At 42.5% G+C, this 23,032-nt stretch overlaps 2 protein-coding genes across 3 annotated transcripts; one reads left to right on the top strand and one right to left on the bottom strand.

The window, feature by feature from the left end:
* The first annotated feature begins 1,283 nt into the window (after window positions 1-1,283).
* LOC732812 (ADP-ribosylation factor homolog 1) lies at window positions 1,284-3,902 on the top strand. The gene is made up of 7 exons (NM_001112427.2): window positions 1,284-1,494; window positions 1,800-1,961; window positions 2,543-2,613; window positions 2,984-3,103; window positions 3,191-3,309; window positions 3,459-3,540; window positions 3,674-3,902. The coding sequence occupies exons 2-7, from the start codon at window positions 1,814-1,816 to the stop codon at window positions 3,677-3,679; spliced, it is 546 nt and encodes a 181-aa protein (NP_001105897.2). The 5' UTR covers window positions 1,284-1,494; window positions 1,800-1,813; the 3' UTR covers window positions 3,680-3,902.
* A 759-nt stretch (window positions 3,903-4,661) lies between these two features.
* Window positions 4,662-20,525, bottom strand: LOC103625778 (probable DNA gyrase subunit A, chloroplastic/mitochondrial). 2 transcript variants are annotated; one of them, XM_008646175.2, is made up of 27 exons: window positions 20,015-20,525; window positions 19,152-19,221; window positions 18,968-19,033; window positions 17,521-17,622; window positions 15,866-15,910; window positions 15,665-15,763; window positions 15,350-15,436; window positions 14,752-14,822; window positions 14,561-14,669; window positions 14,372-14,434; window positions 14,172-14,237; window positions 13,991-14,079; window positions 13,187-13,235; window positions 12,092-12,178; window positions 11,930-12,023; window positions 10,912-10,982; window positions 10,726-10,815; window positions 9,852-9,977; window positions 9,593-9,750; window positions 9,043-9,124; window positions 8,780-8,944; window positions 8,599-8,700; window positions 7,159-7,283; window positions 5,606-5,726; window positions 5,353-5,407; window positions 5,164-5,263; window positions 4,662-5,074 (listed from the first exon to the last, which is right to left on the bottom strand). In XM_008646175.2, exons 1-27 carry the CDS (start codon window positions 20,428-20,430, stop codon window positions 4,984-4,986), a joined length of 2,799 nt encoding a protein of 932 aa, XP_008644397.1. In that variant the 5' UTR covers window positions 20,431-20,525; the 3' UTR covers window positions 4,662-4,983. The 2 variants fall into 2 exon arrangements, with proteins under 2 accessions (XP_008644397.1, NP_001340146.1); NM_001353217.1 differs by having other exon boundaries at window positions 4,682-5,074; window positions 9,593-9,753.
* Window positions 20,526-23,032: the final 2,507 nt, after the last annotated feature.

Genomic DNA, 23,032 nt, shown 5'->3' with positions numbered 1-23,032 from the left:
CTTCATCTCCGATCTAAGAAAAATCAATTCAATCTAGCCAAAAATGCAGCATCTAGCGATGGTTTAGCTTACCATAGTGTCTCAACATTTAGAGGGTCTTCGGGATCATTGTGTTCGAGCTTATAATTTTATATGTCATCTACATATCTCTACTACTCCTTAAGAACAGAGTGTAAACATCTACAATTTAGTGGTGCACGGTTCTGCCTCGGCCGCCGATGGAAGGTGCCGCGGATCCCCACCCTCCTCCCCACACCACCTCTCCCTCCGCCTGTGCTCCACCTCTCCGTGTCCGCGCATGGAACCCACCCGCGGATCTCGCCCACGATGCACGCCTCCACCGCGCATGGATCCCGCCCGCGCATCGACTCCGTCGCGCGATACCCGCCCCCAGACCCCGTCACGCGATACCCGCCCCCAGCCCACGCCCCCACCGGGCTCCCTAGACGCACACACGCAGGCGGCGGTGGTGCCCATGGCTTCGTGGTTGTTGCTCCCCTTCTCCTCCTTCTCGTGGCCTGCCCCGCCCCCACCTGGCTCCTCCTCTTGTCGCGGCAGCGATGGTGGCGGAGACAGCGGCTATTGGAGGTCGACCGTCGTCGCAGCCTTCGCGGGTGCGCAAGTCGGCTGTGCTCTCCGTCGCCGCTTCGTCGGCCTCCTCCGCTCACCAGTACCGTGCCTCGCCTCGCCTTCCATTTGGTTGTAACTTGGGATGCATACCATGATAATGTTTGCTTAGTCTGTTCCTAACCAAACAGGCTTCAGTCTGTTGTTGACTAAGCTCTCACACTCATTGTTGATTGGATGGAGATTTTTGTGTGTGTGCTCGATCAAATACTTAATGTCAAGTGAACCTTGCTACTCTAGGAGGTGCGACATCTTGATGCCTTGACGAAAATGGGTAGCTTTTGGTTTGAAGGATTAGAATCTGTGCGGGCCGTGCCAGGGGTCTGACGGGCCGGAATTTGAAGCCCGGCCCAAGCCCGTTTTCGGACCGCGCTAGTTCGGTCTATATTATTTCGTGTCGAACCGTGTTTTAACTCCTATTTTCGGGTCGTGCTCATGGTGGCCCGAAAAGCCCGATCTATATTTCCAGCACTACCTATATGCATGCTCCATTCAATATCAATCAATGTTAATCGAGTATAATAGCTCAATGTCTAAATTTTCACCCTAACCTGCATCACAACTCTCCTTCGGTGGTTCCTGCACTTGAGTAGTCGAATATCGAATACGCATACATACACATGCGGTGGAGGTGAGACGCGTTGGGTTGACGCGACCCGCAGCAAAAGGAAGCTTGGCTCGGTTCCCCTCCTGCGGCCTATTGGCTTCTGGCCTCGTATAAAAAAGGCGAGGACGCGCTCCACCGCCAGAATCATCGTCACCCCGGAGCCTCTCCTTCCCGGTCTCCTCCGCCCGTTGCCTTCGTCCCCTCCATCTCCGGCTGCGTCGCCGGCGAGCCCGACACCGCGAATCGGATCCGCCGACAAGGTGAGAACCAGCGCCCTCCCGCCTACCCCGCTCCCCTCCCCTCCCTTCCCCCACGGAGGATCGCTCCCCCCGCGCACGGGATCTATCCTAGGTAGAACGCTCTCGCCGACCGTTCGCGCGCTCTGGGCTGCGTGCCGGTCGATCCGCTCGCCATTTCCTGCGGATCTCGTACCGCCCGGCCTTCGGTTCGGTCCCTAGGTGGATCTGGGCGCTGCGACGCGTAGATCTAGCGGCCTGTGGCCGTGTGAGGGACATGCGTGGGATGGATCGGCGTCCTGATGACCTGGGTTTCGTGTCTGCTGCAGGTGAGAGGGAAGAGATGGGGCTCACGTTCACCAAGCTGTTCAGCCGGCTGTTCGCCAAGAAGGAGATGCGGATCCTGATGGTGGGACTCGACGCCGCCGGAAAGACCACCATCCTCTACAAGCTGAAGCTCGGCGAGATCGTCACCACCATCCCCACCATCGGTAAGCGCGCCAGCATACATAAGCACCACGTTGTGAATTAAGTTATGCTCGTGGTATCATGATTTTGGACAGGGCTGCCAAATAGTTGTTGGATAATTCCACGGCCACCTAGTTTAGTTGAAAATTCAGGCTGCATGGCTACGCGAATATCAATAACGGAACTCACCACTTTGATCATTTTTTATCTAAAAAAATCTAGGCGCAACAAGACTGGTGAACTAGCTTAATGCATTTCTGTTAATTTTTCATAGGACGTGCATCCTCTTCCACTGAGTTTTTTTAGCGCACCAGCTGTTGGCCTCTGTGATCACTCAATTAATTGAACAGCTAATGAACAGATTAAAGCCTCTTTAGCAAGCAGATAGAGCAGCAAATTTACTTGAATACAATAAATTGATGAATGGCAGCGACCGCTAAATGAATACTTGCTTGACAGAGCACCATGGGATTTTTTAAAGCAACTTGAACACCAAATTCCATTTGAAATTGTTCACTTAAAATCAAACATGCCTCTTGCCTTTACCCGTGAGCTGCGATATTACGTGTTCTGTTTCTCAGCGTTGTCTTACCTTCAAATACAGGATTCAATGTTGAAACTGTGGAGTACAAGAACATCAGCTTCACTGTCTGGGATGTCGGGGGCCAGGACAAGGTATGAAGATTGATGACTGAATTTTGTGTCAACATTTTAGTAATATGGCATTGCTTCTTCTATCTCATGTTACTCGTTTCCTGTAAGGGCTTGTTCGGTTATTCCCAATACACATGGATTTGATGGGATTGGAAAAAATCGAGAAGAAGTTTGACTTGTTTATGGATTCAAACCCATCCAATCCCACTCAATCCACATGGATTGAGAGCTAACCGAACAAGCCCTAATAGATGATTTTAGATTGCTTAGCGCCTCGCTTGTTCACTTTGAAAAGTATTATTCTACATCCTGCTGTTCAATTTCTGAATTTGCTTGTCGTCTTCATTTCAAACGGTGTCGTGATTTCTCCCCCATTGTCTGAAAAAAACAGATCAGGCCACTGTGGAGGCATTACTTCCAGAACACGCAGGGTCTCATCTTTGTTGTGGACAGCAATGATAGGGACCGTGTTGTTGAAGCAAGGGATGAGCTCCACCGAATGCTGAATGAGGTAAATTCTCGTGCCCTTGAGAATCCTTTCCCTGGTATGGAACTTTGTGTGCTGTGCTCACAGCTATGGAAATGTTACCTGTTGCAGGATGAGTTACGTGATGCTGTGTTGCTTGTTTTTGCTAACAAGCAAGATCTTCCAAATGCTATGAATGCCGCTGAGATCACTGATAAGCTTGGACTGCATTCACTTCGCCAACGTCATTGGTATCATACACTATCAACAGATTTCTTCTTTCCTCATTATATTGCTCTATGTAGTCATAGTGTCGTAGTTCTGCTCTTCTGCTTGGTAATGTAGTATATTATTTAGCTAGCAGTCAGCTGGTGCTTGATTTATTGGATTTTGGCGGCAGGTACATTCAAAGCACTTGTGCTACAACGGGTGAGGGATTGTATGAAGGCCTGGACTGGCTGTCCAGCAACATTGCAACCAAGGTAAGCTCCCCAATTATGTCACCTACTATTTCGAAAAAGATGATGACTGCAAACGTTTACTTGACTGTGACCTCATATTAACAGAAATTGTTGGTTGCTTTGCTCACCCTTGTCTGTTTGATGACTCTTGCAGTCCTAAATTGTCAAGCGAGGTTTGGATCATCTAGGAGCTTTTGGATGATGATGATGATGATGGTGCTGGATATTTAGGGTTGGGTTGGTATTTCCGTATGTAAGATGTATGCCCCTGAGCTCGGCAGTTTTTGAGCTCTGCTTAAGATTCTCACAGTTAAATTGTTTTATGTAATTTGGGCCTTGAGATGTTTCTGAACCAAACAGCTAAAAGAGTTCAGTTGAGTTAACTGGTTGCCATTATTACATTATGAGATTCTTTGATGCTCCATATGTTCAACACCACATCAGAAAGATGCCTGTTTTTGTGCCAGGAATTGACTTGGGTCTTTACCTTTCTGTTTGGGATTACCGAAAACCTCCGCAGTAAAACAGTCCCATGAAAAATCTTTGATCACCACTTCTTTTACAGAGCCGAGTTTCCACAATACAGTCATATAAAAGCATCCCTTAGATGCACTCCATTTTCCTACTTTTTTTCCCTTACGGGCGTTTAGATACTAAAGTTTAGAGAAATTGGAATTCACTATTGACATTCTATCACTTTTTAAAGTTCAGGTAAGACTATCTTAAATTTATATGAGGAGGATGGAAAATGATTCTATATATCAGTAAAATTTATTTCTACTTTGTAATTTATATGATACTCTCTGTCTCACTCATGTATAGTAGTAAAAATATATACAAATATATTTGTATAAAACCGAATTTGTTTAATTGAAGATGTTAGAGAATTTATTATTATTTTCTTCTCTAAGGTTGCGTATATTTGTATAAAACCGAATTTGTTTAATTGAAGATGTTAGAGAATTTATTATTATTTTCTTCTCTAAGGTTGCGAAGGGATTGAGGGAGACCCGAGGGATTAAATCCTTCCTCATTCAAAATTTTGAGATTTAAATTCAGACTTGCTCTCACTTCTTTTTCCCCTAGAGAATACATAGAGCGGCGTAAAACGGAGATCGAAACATGGAACAGCGCAAATCCCAAACAAGCCTAACCGGCAATCAGGAGACCAGTGGTTTCTGATTAGAGTGAGTGTTTAGTTACAGTGAATATGCTCAAAACTAAAAGCAGACAAGCCATCCAAAATTATCACCCAACAATTTGAAAGCCATAGTGGCATTTTACATTCACCACTCTAGACACCAAAAAATACATGTCAAGCCTCCTAATTACGCTGAGTTCAGCGGGTACAACAACCTGACTACTCCTGACGCTTACTAGCCACAGGAAAGCAGACAAATTTCATGCTGCAGCGTACGCCAGGGATTAAATTCAGACTAAACTACTTGCATCTTGGGTGCAAGACTAATCTTCAGTTACTTCTGCTGCCGCTGCGGATATCAGTGATGCTGACTGGATCTTTCCGGCATGCTCCAGCCTCATCAGAATCACTCCCCTAGTTGCCCAACAGAGGTAGATCATGGTTGAAAAAGTCGGAAGGGAACCAGCTACACGCTTTTATTAGAGCATTGAAGCCTAGCTTACCTCGAGCGTCGAGACTGGATGGATATATCTTTAACTTTGATTCTGTTTACAGTGCCACTCTGGCTAACCAAAACAACCTGCTCGTCACTTTCACCGTCTTCTGCATTGAGTTCACAGGCAACAACATAAAATATGTTGGAATGCAACAGATTAAAAATTAGAAAGAAGAAACAAGTTCACAAACGGTACCAGTGAGCGAAAGACCAGCAACAAATACAGCGGCCAAACGACAATCTGCTGGAAGCTGCATAACAATATAGAATATACCAAATCGAACAGGTTAAAAATGAACCCAAAGTTTTAAAGTACATGTTCCTAAACTCTGTTGTAAATGCATCATTATAATAACAGTTCTAAAGCCAAAAGCACTGAATTTCAGAATAGTTCTGAAGAATATATAAATGCCTGGTAGCAGAAACTGATGACCAAATGCTGAGCATACCTTGTAGCCTTGCAAGCCTACAGCATTGAAATTTGATTGCCGGAAAGCATTTAAGGGCACCCGTTTCCCAATACCGCTTTCAGCTATGAAAAGCAACCATGGAGGACTCGAATCTCTGAGCCTGGAACAGTCGTCCATAACATAAAGGCAAATTAGTTAGCACTGGAGCACAGGGGCTACCAAACTAAAGATACATTAACGAATATGGCTTGGAAACAGGATGGTGCGAATGAAGTTTAATGGACACTAAACCAACTCTGAGTGAAGCAAAAGGTTGGTTTCAGTATTGTAGTATATGAAAACTATGGCCATGTTATCAAATAATCTAATCAACCATAGTTGCTATGGAATCGCCCAGCCGATGGCCCTGTTTAGGACAACTTATCTCAACCACGCTTAGTATCAAAAGTTGGCTTTCTCCCACCACTAGCATCCATGAGAATCTGGATCCATGAATCATTGTGTTTGGGACTCACGCGGACGCTTCTTCGTCTTCTCTTCTGAGCACGATACGTTCCTCAAGCTTGAGGTTACATCGAGTCCTGACTCCTGAGTCACCAGGATCCTCGTCGCGCAGGGATGGGACAGGTAGAGAGCGCGGAGAGGGACAGCCGCTGGTGTGAGAAGTTCAACAGCAACACAGAGGAGCTCGGGGAGGAATATCCCAGCAGCGACGTGGAGGTAGAGCACGAGGAAAACAGCCGGTTCGAGGAGGAGCTCAGTAGCAGCGCATAGGAGCATAAGAGAATAAGCATCAGGGACTCAGGGTCCAGCTTCGGCAGCTGACTGAGCGGCCAGAGATCAGGATTGGTCATGCTGCTGCAGCTCGGAGCGGATGCGAGACCTACGGACCGATGGGGAACAGAACCTCCAATGCCAGAGATCCAGTGATTGCCCACTGCTGGTGGCAATGCTCGTGCGATCAGAAGACACGAGCAGAAGACACAAGAGCGAAGGGATTATTCTCACAGTGCCTCCCAGACTGATTCCATGGCACCAGTTAAACAAGGCTTTGTGCGGCGGACGAAAAACGGTCCGTTTGGGGCACTCGGCTCGCATTTTTTCCATCTTAAGTGGTTGAGAAGCTGTTCCAAACAGGCTGATTAGTCATATGATTAGTCACCAACCAGGTCGATTAGTCGACCCTAGTCAATCCTGTATATATCAGGATTTTTATATTATATATACTACATTACTATGTAGTATAGAGTATATATACACAGTAAAGCAAGCATTAGGACAAGCTGGAATAGTTGACTGTTATGATGCACCACTGAATTTGGGAGGTACATAGTTTTATCATTAGATTTGCTTTCATCTTCCCATACCAAGAAGATGGAGGAGCAAACAGCAAAGACAAGCTGCTACTACAAACAGGGCAATAATATGGAGCTCATCTTTGCAATCTTTGCTGGAGGCTGCAGCAGAGACTATAGCTGTAGTATTTTTCCAATGCTCCTAAAATACCCCATATCCAAACAGGGCCTTTTTTTCTACAAACCCATACTACACATTGCCAATTACTAAGCTTCCGAAAGTATAGTTGAAATTACCTGCTGTTGCATCTTTCGGGCATTTTGTGCACCGTTGCTGGAATTATGTCCATGGCTGCCATCATATCGCCCTCTTTTAACTTCATGGCACAGACACCCCTGGTATTCCTTCCAAGGGCACGAAGCTGGATGAAAGACGAATATAAGAATAAGGAAACTTATGTTAGTACTGTGCAACCCAAAATGGCAAGCACTTCACCACATATAGTCAGCCAAACAAAACTTGCAGTAGCAACAACAACAAAGGCTTTTATCCTAAACAAGTTGGGTTAAAAACCCAACAGAACCCACAAGTCAAGATTCGCGTACATGGATAGCTATTTTTCATGCAATCCTATTCAAGGCTAAATCTTTGGATATATCTCATCCTTTCAAGTCTTCTTTAATTGTCTCTTATATGTCAACTTCGGTCTTCCACTTCTCATTGCTATCGTGCCTTAAGATCCCACTACACACTAGTGCCTCTAGAGGTCTCCATTGGACATGTCTATCTCAACCGGTGTTGGCCAAGCTTTTCTTCATTCGGTGCCACCCCTAGCTTATCATGTACATAATCATTCCGGACTCGATCCCTTCTTATATGACCACAAATCCAACACATCACATGTATTTCTGGAACACTTGTCTACTAAACATGTCGTCTTTTTGTAGGCCAACATTCTACACCATACAACATAGCAGGTCTAGTTGTCGCCCTATAAAAATTGTCTTTTAGCTTTTGTGGTACCCTCTTGTCATATAGGACGCCAAATATTTGACACCATTTCATAAACCCTACTTTGATTCTATGGCTAACATATTATCAATATCCATGTTTCTCTGTAGCAATGATCCTAAATACCTAATGTTGCTCGTCCTAGCCTCTACCCGACCTTCCAAACTAACATCTCCTTGCTCATGTATAGTACCAAAATACCATCTCATATATTCTGTTTTAGTTCTATTGAGTCTAAAAACTTTGGATTCTAGAGTCTCCAGCCACAACTCTAATTTCCTATTTACTCATGTCCGACTTTCATCAATTAGCACTATATCGTCCGAAAAAAGCATACACCAAGAGATATCCCCTTGTATGTCTCTTAAGACCATATCCATCACCAAGGCAAAAAGGTAAGGGTTCAAAGTTGATCTTTGATGTAATCCTATTCTAATCAGGAGGTCATCTGTGTCCCCATCACTTGTTCGAACACGAGTCACAACATTGTTGTGCATGTCCTTTATGAGTCCTTAATGAGCCGAACAAAACTAGAATGGTATAAAAAACTGAACTTACTGAAATTCCAAAAAAAGGGAACATAGTTAAAATATTTATATCAAAACCATTTGTAAAGTAAAGGCAAAATTGTACTTCTGTGATAATGATTGTATTCCCATTGAGTAGAGTACACTACCAATCAATATATCAAGTTATCAACACCAAGATGTGTGTTTGTAGCATACCTTATCACATGAGTTGACTATTACCCTTCCTTTCTGTGAAGCCAATGCAACCAGGTCATCATTGCCACAATGACGGACCCACTTAAGCTCATCACCAGGAACCTAACATTTAGTAATTATTAACATTTTAATGATGATATGGTATGGTATGTAAGAAACGTAGGCATATGAGATGGTATACCAGTTGAATTGATATGATACCAGTAGATCTGATTGATGAAAAGGCATTAAGGGGTACTTTCTTGATATAGCCATTAACGGTGAGCATCACTAGATATTGGTTCTCACCAAATTCACTCACAGGAATGATGGAGGTTATCCGCTCTCCATCAGATAAAGGTAGCAACTAAAATAAGAACGTAGTAGCAAATGTTAGCATATCATCTGCTACACTTCATTAATCTGCTACACTTCATTAGTCCTAGTTAACATTTGTCACTGCACCTGTACCAACGGAGTCCCAGTAGCAGTTCTAGTACATTCTGGTATCTTATAAGCACGTGCTGAGTATACAATTCCCTTGTCACTGAAAGTATACACCATTACATTACATTATATGAGGATATAACAGTGAATACATGACCACTGTAGGTACAAGAAGTCCAAGTGGGCAGCTTCAAATGCAACACGTAAATTTCAAGAGTATTTGTATAGGCTCAAACATGCTTTCTACTTCCTTCGACAGTAATAAGTCCATCTAGGTCAGTACTAAGTCACTATGACCATTAGCATATTCAAAAATTTATATATATTGCCAACATAACATTGAAATTATTATTTCCTTCTGAATAATACTTTCATAATATAATCTTTTAAATTTAAGATGACACACTTTTATAAATATTGCTAGTCAAATTTTAATTTAGGATAAACTTACATGGACATATCTGTGATAGGAGGAAGTTGACAGATTGATGTAGCTTAAGTAGTCCTTAAATAAAAGCAAAGAACTACCAAAGATGCTAAAGGATTTACTTATTCCTGGTTCACATACCTGAAATAAAGAACATGGTCATGCGTCTGGCAAACAATGAAATCTGACGTGCTGTCATTCATTCGCATCTTTCCAACAGACTTTCCTATGGTTCCCCGATGTTGTAAACTGAATGTGTCGGGGTTCATTCGCTTAGCATAGCCTTTCTCACTAAGAATCTTCTAGATGTTTAGACATGTAAAGAGAGGCAGAAAAAATGAGGTAACTGAGTGAGGATAAAACCATATTGGATATAGTAGGAATAGATAATTGCCCGCACCAAAAGCATTTCCTCGTTAGGGATAATATCGATGTCATCAACTTCACTGCTTATTGAATCATCTATCACAGAACGCCTCGGTGTAGAAAACTTGCTTTTCAAATCGGCGGCTTCTTGTTGTATAAGCTAAAAAGTCAGAAGGAATAATTAGTAACTGGCAGCACAATAAGATAAGAAATGCAAAGGAAACTAACAAGGATATATCACAAGTGTGAGATTTCAAGCACTTAAACATTAAAACTAGGAAAGTATTGTTGACATCAAGATCGTCAGATATGCTCCAACTATATTTAATAAGAAAAAAAACTAAACAATCCAGACATAGCAGCAAAAGCATTGGTTCATCACCCATTATTCTCTATAAAAGCGCTGCAGTGATATCTGAGTGAGGAAGAAACATATTACCATAAAATGGATTGCAAACGAAATAAGCACTAATAACATTGATTGCATTATCTCATACAAAAAATGAACAGTTGGAAGTAACACAGTTTCATGAAACCTACTGTGCAATTATTTAATTTATTTAATTACTATTTCCCAAATGTGTAGCAATGATGCCGCATGCTCCTTGTGCAGAGTTGGAATTCTAATAGGAGAAAGCTAAAAGTTTGGACAAAATTTGATGGGACAAGTATGATTTGCCCATGTATCCAGAGCCTGGCGGTTACAGTCTACAGTCGGAGGTAGTGGGAAAAGAACCAATTTTAACCATGTCCTGTCAAGTTATAGCAATTTTTTACCAACATTGCACAAATTATAGACCCATGTTAAATCATTAGCAATCCTCCAATTTTTAGGAAAGGAGTTCATAAGAACATAACATGGACTAGTGTCACATGAATTATGAACATAATATCAAGAAATGTCTAACCTGGAAGATAAGTTTCTTGCTTGACAGAAGCTCATTTAACTTAGAAATTTCCTCTGACATGGTTTTAGCTTCATCCACAAATTTCTTCCGCTGCAAAAAGCAGAGGTCCGTTCAGCTCCTTCAGGTAGGAGATAGGAATCGAGTTTAATCAAATAGCTGTCAACACAAGAATTCAAATGTTGAAACCTCAAGGGAAGTAAGCTTCTTTAGTGTGATATCCAACAGCGCTTCAGCTTGTTTCTCAGATAGATCAAATTCTGCACATGAACAGGTTAAACATTTGGAACAAATCTGTTTTACAATAATCTTTTTATAATCTCCCTTCCATCAAATTTGTGTTTTTGTTTAGGAAATCAAGATCTAATGTCCAAGGCACATTGTATGGCAAACCACACAGCTTTAGATTGTCCATAGTTACAGGAAATCATTGCATGAGTCCATCATGGAATATCGAGGATCTAGAAATCTTTAAACAATTTGCTTCATTGGAGCAAAGTCATAAGTACCATAGCACTCAGTCGCTCAAATGCCAAGTCAATGTGTTTTGGGAGGAGATGAACCAGAAGTGCAGGACTAGGGTAAGAAGCATAGGAAATTAGGCCTCCTTTGGATTAAAGGATATTTTCCTGAATCCTGTGTTTTTCCTGTATTTTTAAACTCATTCTTGTGAAATTCCTGTGTTCCAAAGGAGCCCTTAAGGTGGTACAAATTACATCATAAAGTGTCTACACTTGTTTCATGTAATGAATCAGCATACTCCCTCTGTTCCTAAATCTCCATCGGTCGCTCGGTGCAGTGACCAAGGAACAACAAAGAGCGCCAATTTGCTTTTAATTACCACAGTATTAACCCACTCACAACCGCACGTCGGCCGCGCTCACGTACACATGCCTTTTCATGGTTCGTGATCCATGGCAAGTAGCAAAGCGACTACATGGATGAGCGGCATGGTACTCCAATCAGAACTTGAAATAAATCAGTACGAGAGCAGACGATTAATAACGGGAGGATGGCATGGTAAAAACATGGCAGCAGAAACGAGGTGTTGCATGCTCGCCAAACTAAAAAAGACGGAAGGACCACCTAATACGATGGAGATTTTTTAATAAATTCAATTTGCTTATACACTGGAGATTTAGGAACGGAGGGAGTATTAGCTAAATCAGAAAAAAAAACATGTCATAATAGAACTGCAAAATGTTACCATTGACAAGAGCTCTTGTTGCCGCAGTGTGATTTGATGTTTCTCGTATTATTTGAATCACAGCATCCAAATTGTCGAGGCCAATAACAATTCCCTGCAAGAAGTAAATTAATTGGCGGCCTTTCAACATCCAAAGAAGCTGACCAACCTAAATCAATTTACCTCCACAATATGTTTCCTTTCTAGAGCTTGTGAAAGCTTATATCTTGCACGCCTTTCGATAACAGAGCATCGGAAGTCAAGAAATGCCTGAAGCAGAATCAGTTTAAAATGGGAAATTGAATATCATGTTCATAAAGAGCTCAACATCATTATGCAAGTAATCATAGACATTGTATACAGGAAATGCAACTTAAGGATACAAAATATTAAATGTGTACATAAGTGATAAGTGCTATGACATTAGTGTGCGGATGTCAACCTAAATTATACAACAAAGTACACTCTTGTTAGCAACATGAAATTATATATAGATATAGGCTCAGCTTGCTGGGGAAAACTGTTGTGCAATCAAACTACCAATAATCATAAAAATTTATAGATGTACTTCCTTATTTACTCTGCGAATATATCAAACTTCAAGTTCTAATTCATCTTATGTTAAAAGATATAAAGAGGGGAAAATTATATCCAACATGTTAAAAATTGATAGAATTTTCTCTTTTTTATATCTCTTAACATAGGCTGAATTAGAACTTGAAATGTGATATATTGGTACAGTAAACAATGAAGTATATCCATAAATTATTTGAGAAATTTTTATCGCTTTTGGAAGTTTGATTGCACGGGAAGCTAGATTGCACAACAATGCCTAGCTTGATTCCATCAGTACTGTGGCCCTTGCTATTAAGTATACTGGTGACATATAAACATCCCTTGCAGTTAATACTCAGCTGAAAGCCTGGTACCTAAGAATGAATGCAGTTAATAATGAAAAATGGCTACTTGAGCCCTATTGCATAAACACTTACTATTGCTAGACATTTTAGTAGCGAGATGGTAGCTCCTCGACAGACTGGTGACAGCTAGCAACATCTTTTTTTTCTTTATAAAAGAAGAATCCTGAACATCTAATTTGAGCCCTTGACAGACCATGTATATAAGGATGCCCAATGCTAGCTAGTTTTAAATTATCTTATATTTTATGTCATTTAGTTAGTTAAAAACAAGCATCCTATCAGATATAGGATATTAGCATGCAGCCAGCATTTTGCTTGTGCAAAACATAATAAGAATAAACAAATAATGCAACATCACCTGAAGAATTTCTTTCAGTCCCATCAATTTTGGCTGCCCATCAAGTATACTGAACAGATCAAGAATAAAAGACATGAGAATGAGATTCGAAACGCAAATATTTTTCTTGTCCTGTATTGCGATGCTAACAATATACTCCCTCCGTCCACAAAAACGGAAGCCTTGCTAAATATATAAGCTTTCATACAATATAGGCATATACAGTTATATTAAGTTATTAACCCTAACGTTATAAGTTTTCATACAACAGATGGCACCTAACTCTGTTATATTAATGTACTCACAACTCTGGTTAGGGTTTCTCCCATTCTAACAAGCATCACCATCCAAACACAACCTAAATTTAGTTGTTCCATCGTCCGTATTATTTCAAGCATTTTACATTAGGGCAGTGATCTTACTTTCGAATTCAGAAAAAAAAATGAAGAAATAGAGAAAAGATTTATAGTTTCATACTGTGATTCAAGAACTATAGATTTAACTAGCATGCACGATAATATTAATCTCATAGAAAAGAGGATAACAAAATCAAAGACCACGCCTGAATGAAATGAGAAGAGACTTCTCTTTTCACCGTCATGTCCTTTTGGGAGAAAAAGAGCAACATCAAGAATCAAGAAAATGAATAACTTGTTTTCCTATTTGCTGTAAGACACAAAACTAAATGTAATGAAATTACTAAACTGTAGAAATGGCTAAACGAGACTAGCCTGACTTGCTTAGGGCCTTCATTGTTTTCTTTGATTGTAAAGGTTTTGTTGTTATTGTTGTGCACAAATGGTTTAAGACTTTAAGCGTACTTACGCCACCATGTTGCAGCTAAAGCTAGACTGCAGAGCTGTATGACGATACAAGTTGTTCAGGACAACAGCAGGATCTGCACTTCTTTTCAGCTGGAACAGCGTACAAGGAAAATAAGTACACATAAAAAACAAGAGTCAAAATCCCTAGACTACAGATAGAAATAAAAGATGGTGGTGTGAACCTCAATTACTACACGCATTCCAGTGCGGTCACTTTCATCCCTAATATCACTTATACCTTCCAATACCTGCAAATAAAAACACAACAATTGTCGGAATTCTTAATGTTTCCATCATGCCGCTAGCAAAATATCAAACTTATCACAGAATAGACTCAGGTTAAGACCAACCACACAATTAAGTCTGCTCCAAATAAACTTACCTTATCTTCAACAAGCTCAGCTATCTTTTGTACAAGAGTAGCTTTGTTAGTTTGGTATGGAATCTGCGCAGAAATGTATAAATTAGTAAGTTCGTGCCCTCCTGCTTCTAAGTAGGTATAGAGAATTGCCAGAACAAACAGTAGTAGAGATGTCAGACACTACTCCAAAACAAAATCTTTAACTCATACCTCTTTAATAATAATAGCTGTGCGCTTGCTTTTCTCGTCAATTGTTTCGATGTCAGTCTTTCCCCTCACAACAATGCGGCCACGTCCAGATTTATATGCTTCCAAAATACTAATTAAGAGGAGGGATGGGTACACAAGTTAGCGCAAAGTCAAAAAGAAAGACAAGACCAAAGAAAAAAGAGAATAAATACCCTTGATTTCCCAGGATTGTCCCTCCTGTAGGGAAGTCAGGACCAGGCATGCGTTCCAGTAGTTCTTGGAGCTTTCATATGCAAGAAAAAGAACACAGGAGTGAAGTTAAGATTAAGATTATGAGAAATCTACAGACTGAGAAGAAAAAAGAACTTAACAGTGACAATGTCTAATTGACTAATTCGTTTATTTTAAGTAACACAACTGGACGAGCTCAGCTCAAGCATTAATCATATTCCATTTGGACTTGTTGTCTTGACAGGTGACACTCATCTAGGGAGCTAACAAACCACACAATGAGAATATGAGATTATTGTTTTGCTATCTTTAACGGTTAACAAAATAATTCCGGTGATTCTGCAATGGTGCATCAGATTCCTAATGATCATTTGCACATGCTAAGCAGTTGTTATTCCTAGCTTCATATATGATTTGTAGTTTATCTGAAGGAAAAATTATCAGCTGAGCACTTGGACATTTTGACACACATACAACACATGCAAACAAAAAGGGGTAGGTAATATAAGATAATTATATATGTAGTATAATGACATCAAAAGATAGAGAACTGAATGGCGGGAGTGGTATATTACTCACTGTAGCTTCACGGTTTTCAATAATTACAGAAAGCACATCAACAAGCTCTCCCAGATTATGAGGAGGAATATTTGTTGCCATTCCAACCTGAAAATTTTAAACATTAGAAAGAAACTGATCGTTGTACATAAGTAAATACCAGATTAGTGGCCCTGTTCACTTAGCTTACAAGCCACTGTCACTACAGCTTTTGCTGCTTTTAAAACCTGCCAAGGACTGTTCATTGTGTTGTCGCAGCCACAGCGGCTGCCAGCTCTCCCAAACAGCCCCAGTATCACTTCGTAATAAACTAATTAAATAAATAAGAGCTCATACCGCAATCCCAGAAGAACCATTCAACAACAAAGATGGGACACGGGATGGCAGTAGAGATGGCTCCTTCTGTGAGTTATCAAAGTTTGGCACAAAGTCAACCTGTCAATAACAAGCAGCAGCACAAAAAGGATGAGAAAAAGGAACAGCCTCGCACTCGTGAGTAAAGAAAATGACATCAGAGAAGTGAGTAAAAAGATGTACTGTGTTCAGCTCCAGATCAGTCAAGAACATGGCTTCTGCTAACGACTGCAACACAAGAAAAATGTCATTCAACAGTAAAGCATAAGTAGTTGACAGATAAGAAGTGTAAATAACATTTTGATATGTTGAGATTCATTTATTTGAAGTGGTTAAAAGGCTAGTCCCAACACCAAATGACACTTAGAAGTAGTCCGTCCTTAACCTTGTCATCCATCTTTTAAAAACAACACAAATTCCAACGGTAAGGGCATGAAAACCATTAATTGCCCAAACAATCATCATTATTGTGACCTAACTCATAATGCCCCTATAGAACACACTTCAGTCACAACAAATCGTGTAGTCATTAATCACCAAAACCCAACTAGAGGCCTAGATGTTTTCAATCGCCATCAACAAGAGGCCCTCTATTTTTCACACCACTACCTCTTCATGCTTCATGGCTAAGGGCCCTAAGGTACAATCCATGACCATGAGAGCATTAGTGAGAATGATAGTGAGAATGAGGAGCCCTCCAAAGAGGATCCTCATTGAGCTATTACAAGAGGCTCATTCCCTCATGAACAAGAAAAGGGGAGAATTCAACAATTTGTGCAAGAGACACAAAGCTCTTGAGCAAGCCTTTGAAGAACAATTAGCTACTCATGAGTCTCTAATACAAATTCATAAGAAGTTAAAGAACGACCATTCCACTCCACTTGCTCAAAAGGAGTCTATTGAAATAGCAAGAATAGGGGTAACTTGTGATATTTTTTATGAATCATTATATACCCCTATTGTTGTTACTCCCATTAACCCTTCTTGTAGCAAAGAAACAACTCATATGAGTGATGGATTCACATGTGATTCCACCCTCGTTGTTGAGAATGAAACTCTCAAGAAGGTAAATGAGCTCAGCTATGCGCTTGGAAAGGCGTATGGTGGAGATGCCCGCTTGCTCAAGTGCCTAAGCATCCAACGATTTTCTCTTAACAAAGAGGAAGAGCCTATACTATGGGGGTGTTTGAATGCACTAGAGCTAATAGTTGGTGCCTAAAATAAGCTGGAGAGTGGAGACATTCAAACACCCTAGCTAATAGTTGAACTATTAGCTATTTTTAGTAAATTAGTTATTTGTTAGCTAGCTAATTCCACTAGCAATTTTTCGCCAACTAACTATTAGCTCTAAAGCATTCAAACATCCCCTATGTTACAAAGAGTGGCAAGAAGGCATTTGCTTCTCACAAGACTTAGGGCCTGTTTGGTTTGTGGCTAAATGTGTCACACTTTGCCTAAGGTTAGTCGTTCGAATTGAATAACTAACCTTAGGCAGAAAAGTTAGGCAAAGTGTGGCAACTGAGGTAGTGAACCAAACATGCCTTTAATTTGTGAGGAGCAATGGGACCTATTGCAACAAGTGCAAGCAAGCAGGGCATGTGGAGAGAAATTGCAAGAACAAGTGCTTAGTAAGTACAATAAGTAGTGTTTATTCCCATAAAAATGTGTAGTGCTTAGCAAGACTTCCAAAAAATTTTGCTCAGTAGGGATGAATGTACATAATGAACAAACTTAGTAGTTACCTAACTAAGGTGTAACAAAATATTCCAGACATTTTTGTGCAAATAAAATATTTCATATGTATTTGAGTTAATAAAATTTGATTGAACCAAACCTACATCCAAGCGGCACTCCGTGTATCGCATAGCAGCAGGAGGGTCTGCATCTACAGAGCCAAAGTTTCCATGTCCTTGAACAAGCGGGTACCTCATGGAAAAATCCTGAAAGAACATAACAAAAAAAGAAACTTGTAGTTTACAGGAGAAGTGCAAAACAGACATAACTTTAACTGCAGAACGGATATGTGAAAACCCAAGTACGGGCATTTTACAATAATTGAGCACAACAAACAGTAGGGTAGCTCCAACAAGTCCACATCAGCTAGCTCATAGAAATCGACCTCAGCATTTTGCTTACTTGGAAGAGAGAGAAGAGAGAGAAAGAGGAGCTAGCTCTTGATTCCACGCCTAGCTCAAACGAGTTACAAGATGCTTGTGTGAGCCCACCTTGTTTAAGTGTATAAGTGGATTGTCTACCTTCTCCTAATAGCTTAAGCTTTTGGTTTGAACTGGTTAGTTTGTCCACCCTAATATGGTGTCAGAGCCAGAGGTCTCGAATTCGAATCCTGGCAGTGGCAGGGGCTTAATTTGTGCATCTGCCTTTATTTCCACGTTTGTGCCTTTCTCTCTGGCTGCACGTGAGTGGGGGTGTTGAAGCGTACAAGTGGATTGTCTATCTTCTCCTAACAACTTAAACTTTTGGGTTGAACTGGTTAGTCCTTCCACTCTAGTACACCCATCTTTGTTCCTCACTTTTTCTCTTCACGTACACATGGCTCATGGGCCATGCTCTTATTTCTTTGTTGAATATGGAAGATGCATAGAGAGTAGTCGATGAGAATGGCAGTGGCCTCGCCCGGCGGCGGAGCTCTAGTGTGGCGGTGGCCCAGTGCGAGCATGCGCTCCAGTACACAGAGCTCCGTCACGAAGGACGCGGAGTGGCGACCCAAGCATGCGCGCGGTGGAGGCAGTCTGGGCACGAAGAACGCACGGTGATGCTCTGGCGCATACAAAACCTGGCAGCAGCCTAGCGTGATCACGCGGGGCAGCAGAAGCAGCATAAATGGCTGAAGAAGATAACAAAGGTGGGTGGGGAAGAAAGGTGGGACCCACCCACAATAATGAGTTAAGAGTTATACGATTGGACTGCTTATCTCTTGTATTAACTTAAAATGATGTGGCAAAATATAAGCTAACGTAAGGGAAAGCTAGGATGCAAATGTAGTAAACAATGTTTTGCCCCAATAATAATGGTTGGCAAAAATATAAATGTTAAATTTTAGTACAACTGTCACATGTAAATCTCTGTCAAGCACGGAGTAAACAGTTAATGTTATTTTCAAAATAACTGATATGGTGACAACAAGCATACTGAGAGCTTTGATGATGCAAAGAGCTGACTGCCATGTACAATTTTTATTCAGTTCAGGCCTTGCTAGATGTCTCTCTTGCAACCAGATAACAATGTACTGAATCATTAATCAAATAGCATCCATATTATTTTTACCTGAGCCATTCTAACCAAGCTTTCATATACAGCAGTATCTCCATGTGGATGAAACTTACCTAGTACCTGAAAAATTAGGGGGAAATTAACAATGAAATACCAAATAGAAAGAATGGTATCACCCAAAGCTGCAGTATCATTGAACAAAATTATAGCCAACTAATACAAAATCCAGCTTGCATACCTCACCAACAACTCTGGCACATTTTCTGAATGGCCTACGAGACGCAAGGCCCATCTCATGCATGGCATAGCTGCAGACAGAGTTTAGAAATCACCCAAATGCGATGGGGCAAGGTCATCAAAAGGAATATAAGGAAAGTATGGATAGAGTTGTATATGCCCCAATAAAACTTTGAAATCCGAGGTTTCTTGACAGTAAGTCCTTTAGATAACAATGATGAGTAATAGGTGAAGACAAGCAGATGGTAAATTAAACATGAGGATATTTCAGATAAGATTACATCCAGAAACAAATGCAGGTCTCTGCCTCATTGAGAAGGGCAGTGTAAGACCAGGTAGGACTTTCCAGACAAACTTCATATCAGATAGTTGTTTGCCAAGCTGAAAACAGGTCATTGCAAATAGGCATTTTGGAAATGAGGATTTTTACAGGAAAAAATATTGTTCCCATGGAATTGCCACATTCCGAATGAGGCATACACAAGTTTACAACACTACATCGCAAAAAGGGCAGTATCCATGTATATATGATAAATAGTAGATGCCTTGAAAAACTAAGATGTTCCATAACCGACTATAGCACGGGCTGTAACTGTAATGTGTTTTCCTCAGAGCACTTTGTGCACACCCCATGGCATGCTATTCCAGATCCATCCATGCCACCATATGTATTGTTGAACTTTTCCCATTTTTCAAGCAAACACAATGTAGAATATATTATCTATGCAGTCTATACAAGTCGATAGCTTATCTGCCATATGCACTTCCTACTCCCTACATGCTAGCTTAAACAAACAAACAGATGGAACGAACTTCAGTAGCTGGGGCGAACGAACGCGGAGAGGGGAAGGCGAGAGAGCTCACAGTATCCTGCGGTGGACGGGCTTGAGACCGTCACGGACGTCGGGGAGCGCACGGCCGAGCAGCACGGACATGGCGTACGACATGTAGGCCTCCGTGGCCTCCTTGTGCAGCTCGACGGGCAGAATCCGCTCCTTGACCACCAGTCCAGCTCCGCCGCCCTCCCCACCGCCGGCCCCGCCGGCCGCCGCCGCCCTCCCATCGTCGCCGCGGTTGCGGCGGCGCGAGCGGAGGGGACGCGTGGGCCGCGAAGAGAAGGACGCGGGACTGGGAGACGAGGCCGAGAGGAGGCGGAGGGCGGCCGCGTTGGCGGCGGCGGCGGCAGCGCGGCGGCGGGAGGCGGCGCCGAAGATGACGGCGGAGGGACCGAGAAGGCGAGGGAGCGGGAGCGGGAGGCGAAGCGCAGCGGAGAGGGCCATCGCTTCGCGGGTGCTGCGGGGAGGCTACTGCCGCATTGGGGGGAAAGAATGGCGGAAGTGGAAGCAAGGGTTTTGCGAGGATTTTGGACGGGGATGCCAGGGAGGGAAGTGCTGGGGCCTCTATAGCGCGAGGGGCACGGCGACGGCGTAGTTGTTTTTTCGGGAAAGGGACACGGAGGCGCAGAGCACGGGATAAATGAACGCGGCGGCTGGTACTTGACAAGCGTGGATGTGTGATCCGACGGCTCAAGGTGTTGCTCGGCTCTGTGGCCGTGCCCGTCGAGACTCGTGCGGTCGGCTCGCGCATGGCTCACCAAAGTCAGCTCTCGAGGATTTCCAAACCCTTAGCTCTGTGAAAATAGATCCGGTAAAAATCATCAAAAATTATTATAAACATGTAATCGGTCGAGTTGTTGTAATAGTAGGAATCTATCACTTTTTATATTCTAGACTCTATGGACACATTTATTTTTCTCTACACATAATTTCACAATTCTCATATTTTTTTCACAGCCAAATTCTCTTCACGGTCAGGTTCTCAGAAAAAACTAGTTAAAAAGCTAAACCAAGCAGGGCATCAAATCTCCTACTCCAGATTTTTTAAAATTTACATGATACATGGTACAAGATGTCAAGCTCTTGTATGTAGAATCTACAGTTAACAATTGTTTCAACCAAATAAATTTTAGTTTTTTCTAAACATCAACTCGCAACAACTTTTTTATATCTCACATCTAGATTCATATGGGAATTTATATGGCATCTCCCCATTTTCATCATCTTGATCATTGTCCTCCTCCTTTATTATTGTCCTCCTTGATCATCTTGACCATTTTCATCATCTTGATCAACTCGCAACAGCTTTTTTATATGGCATCTCCCCCTTGATCATTGTCCTCCTTTAGAGGTGGCTCTTCTTGATTTTCATTTTCATCATCTTGAGCTTGAACCTCATCTTGAGTTGGTGGAGATGCTTGTATGGAAGAAGACGGTTGATCTTGTGTTTGTGGAAGCTCTTCGGATTCCTTAGGACACACATCCCCAATGGACATGTTCCTTAGTGCGACGCATGGAGCCTCTTCATCATCTAGCTCATCAAGATCAACTTGCTCGGTTAGGAGTTCATATGATGTCTTCTTGAGGATTCGATGAAGGTAAAGTCGGTTGATGGCGTAGCAAGCGGTGTTGATTGCTTCCGCCCAAAACCGATCTGAAATCTTGAGTCGGTTGTACTTGGCTTGTGGCTCTTCCCCTTGGTTGAGCATGAATCGACCGAGCTCCCCCTCGATCATTTCCCACTTGGTGATTTTGGTCACCTCATCTCCTTCATGTGCGGTCTTTAGCACGTCCCAAATCTCTTTGGCACTCTTCAACCCTTGCACCTTATTATACTCCTCTCGACTTAGAGAGGCGAGGAGTATAGTAGTGGCTTGGGAGTTGAAGTGCCGGATTTGGGCTACCTCGTCTGAGTCATAGCCTTCATCCCTGATAGTCGCCTAGAGGGGGGGTGAATAGGGCGAAACTGAAATTTACAAATATAAACACAACTACAAGCCGGGTTAGCGTTAGAAATATAAACGAGTCCGCGAGAGATGGCGCAAAACAAATCGCAAGCGAATAATGAAGTGTGTGACACGTGGATTTGTTTTACCGAGGTTCGGTTCTTTCAAACCTACTCCCCGTTGAGGAGGCCACAAAGGCCGGGTCTCTTTCAACCCTTCCCTCTCTCAAACGGTCCCTCGGACCGTGTGAGCTTCTCTTCTCAAATCAAAGCCGGGAACAAAACTTCCCCGCAAGGGCCACCACACAATTGGTGCCTCTTGCCTTGATTACAATGGAACTTTGATCACAAGAAAGAATGCGAAAGAAAAGAAGCGATCCAAGCGCAAGAGCTCAAATGAACACTACAAATCACTCTCTCTAGTCACTAGGGTTTTGAATGAGATTGGGAGAGGATTTGATCTCTTGTTGGTGTGCTTTGCAATGAATGCTAGCTCTTGTATAGTGGTTGGAAGCTGGAAAACTTGGATGCAATGAATGGTGGGGTGGTTGGGGTATTTATAGCCCCAACCACCAAATGTGGCCGTTGGGAGACTGTCTGTTCGATGGCGCACCGGACAGTCCGGTGCACACCGGACAGTCCGGTGCCCCCTGCCACGTCATCACTGCCGTTGGATTCTGACCGTTGGAGCTTCTGACATGTGGGCCCGCCTGGGTGTCCGGTGCACACCGGACAGGTACTGTTCCTTGTCCGGTGTGCCAGTATGGGCACGCCTGCCATCTGTGCGCACAGAGCGCGCATTTATTGCGCGGCAGAGAGCCGTTGGCGCGGAGATAGCCGTTGCACCGGAGTCGCACCGGACAGTCCGGTGCACACCGGACAGTCCGGTGAATTATAGCGGACGAGTCGTTGGCTTTTCCCGAAGCTGGCGAGTTCCTGAGGCTGACCTCCCTTGGCGCACCGGACACTGTCCGGTGTACACCGGACAGTCCGGTGAATTATAGCCGAGTCTCCTCTGGACATTCCCGAAGGTGGCGAGTTTGAGTCTGAGTCCCCCTGGTGCACCGGACATGTCCGGTGGCACACCGGACAGTCCGGTGC

The sequence above is a fragment of the Zea mays genome, chromosome 5, assembly GCF_902167145.1.
Source record: "Zea mays cultivar B73 chromosome 5, Zm-B73-REFERENCE-NAM-5.0, whole genome shotgun sequence".
Classification (NCBI taxonomy): Eukaryota; Viridiplantae; Streptophyta; class Magnoliopsida; order Poales; family Poaceae; genus Zea; species Zea mays.
The sequence above is the reverse complement of the archived record's forward strand: the minus strand, read 5'-3'. Positions and strand labels throughout refer to the sequence as shown.

Excerpts from the sequence above, each read along its gene's own strand:
- LOC732812 (NM_001112427.2), top strand. The coding sequence starts at position 1,814 with ATGGGGCTCACGTTCACCAAGCTGTTCAGCCGGCTGTTCGCCAAGAAG. Across the intron at positions 1,962-2,542 it reads CACCACCATCCCCACCATCG|GATTCAATGTTGAAACTGTG; the intron begins GTAAGCGCGCCA and ends CTTCAAATACAG. Across the intron at positions 2,614-2,983 it reads ATGTCGGGGGCCAGGACAAG|ATCAGGCCACTGTGGAGGCA; the intron begins GTATGAAGATTG and ends TGAAAAAAACAG.
- LOC103625778 (NM_001353217.1), bottom strand. The coding sequence starts at position 20,430 with ATGGCCCTCTCCGCTGCGCTTCGCCTCCCGCTCCCGCTCCCTCGCCTT. Across the intron at positions 14,670-14,751 it reads ACAATCCTGGGAAATCAAGG|TATTTTGGAAGCATATAAAT; the intron begins GTATTTATTCTC and ends CCTCTTAATTAG. Across the intron at positions 10,816-10,911 it reads AGAAGCTTACTTCCCTTGAG|CGGAAGAAATTTGTGGATGA; the intron begins GTTTCAACATTT and ends TGCTTTTTGCAG.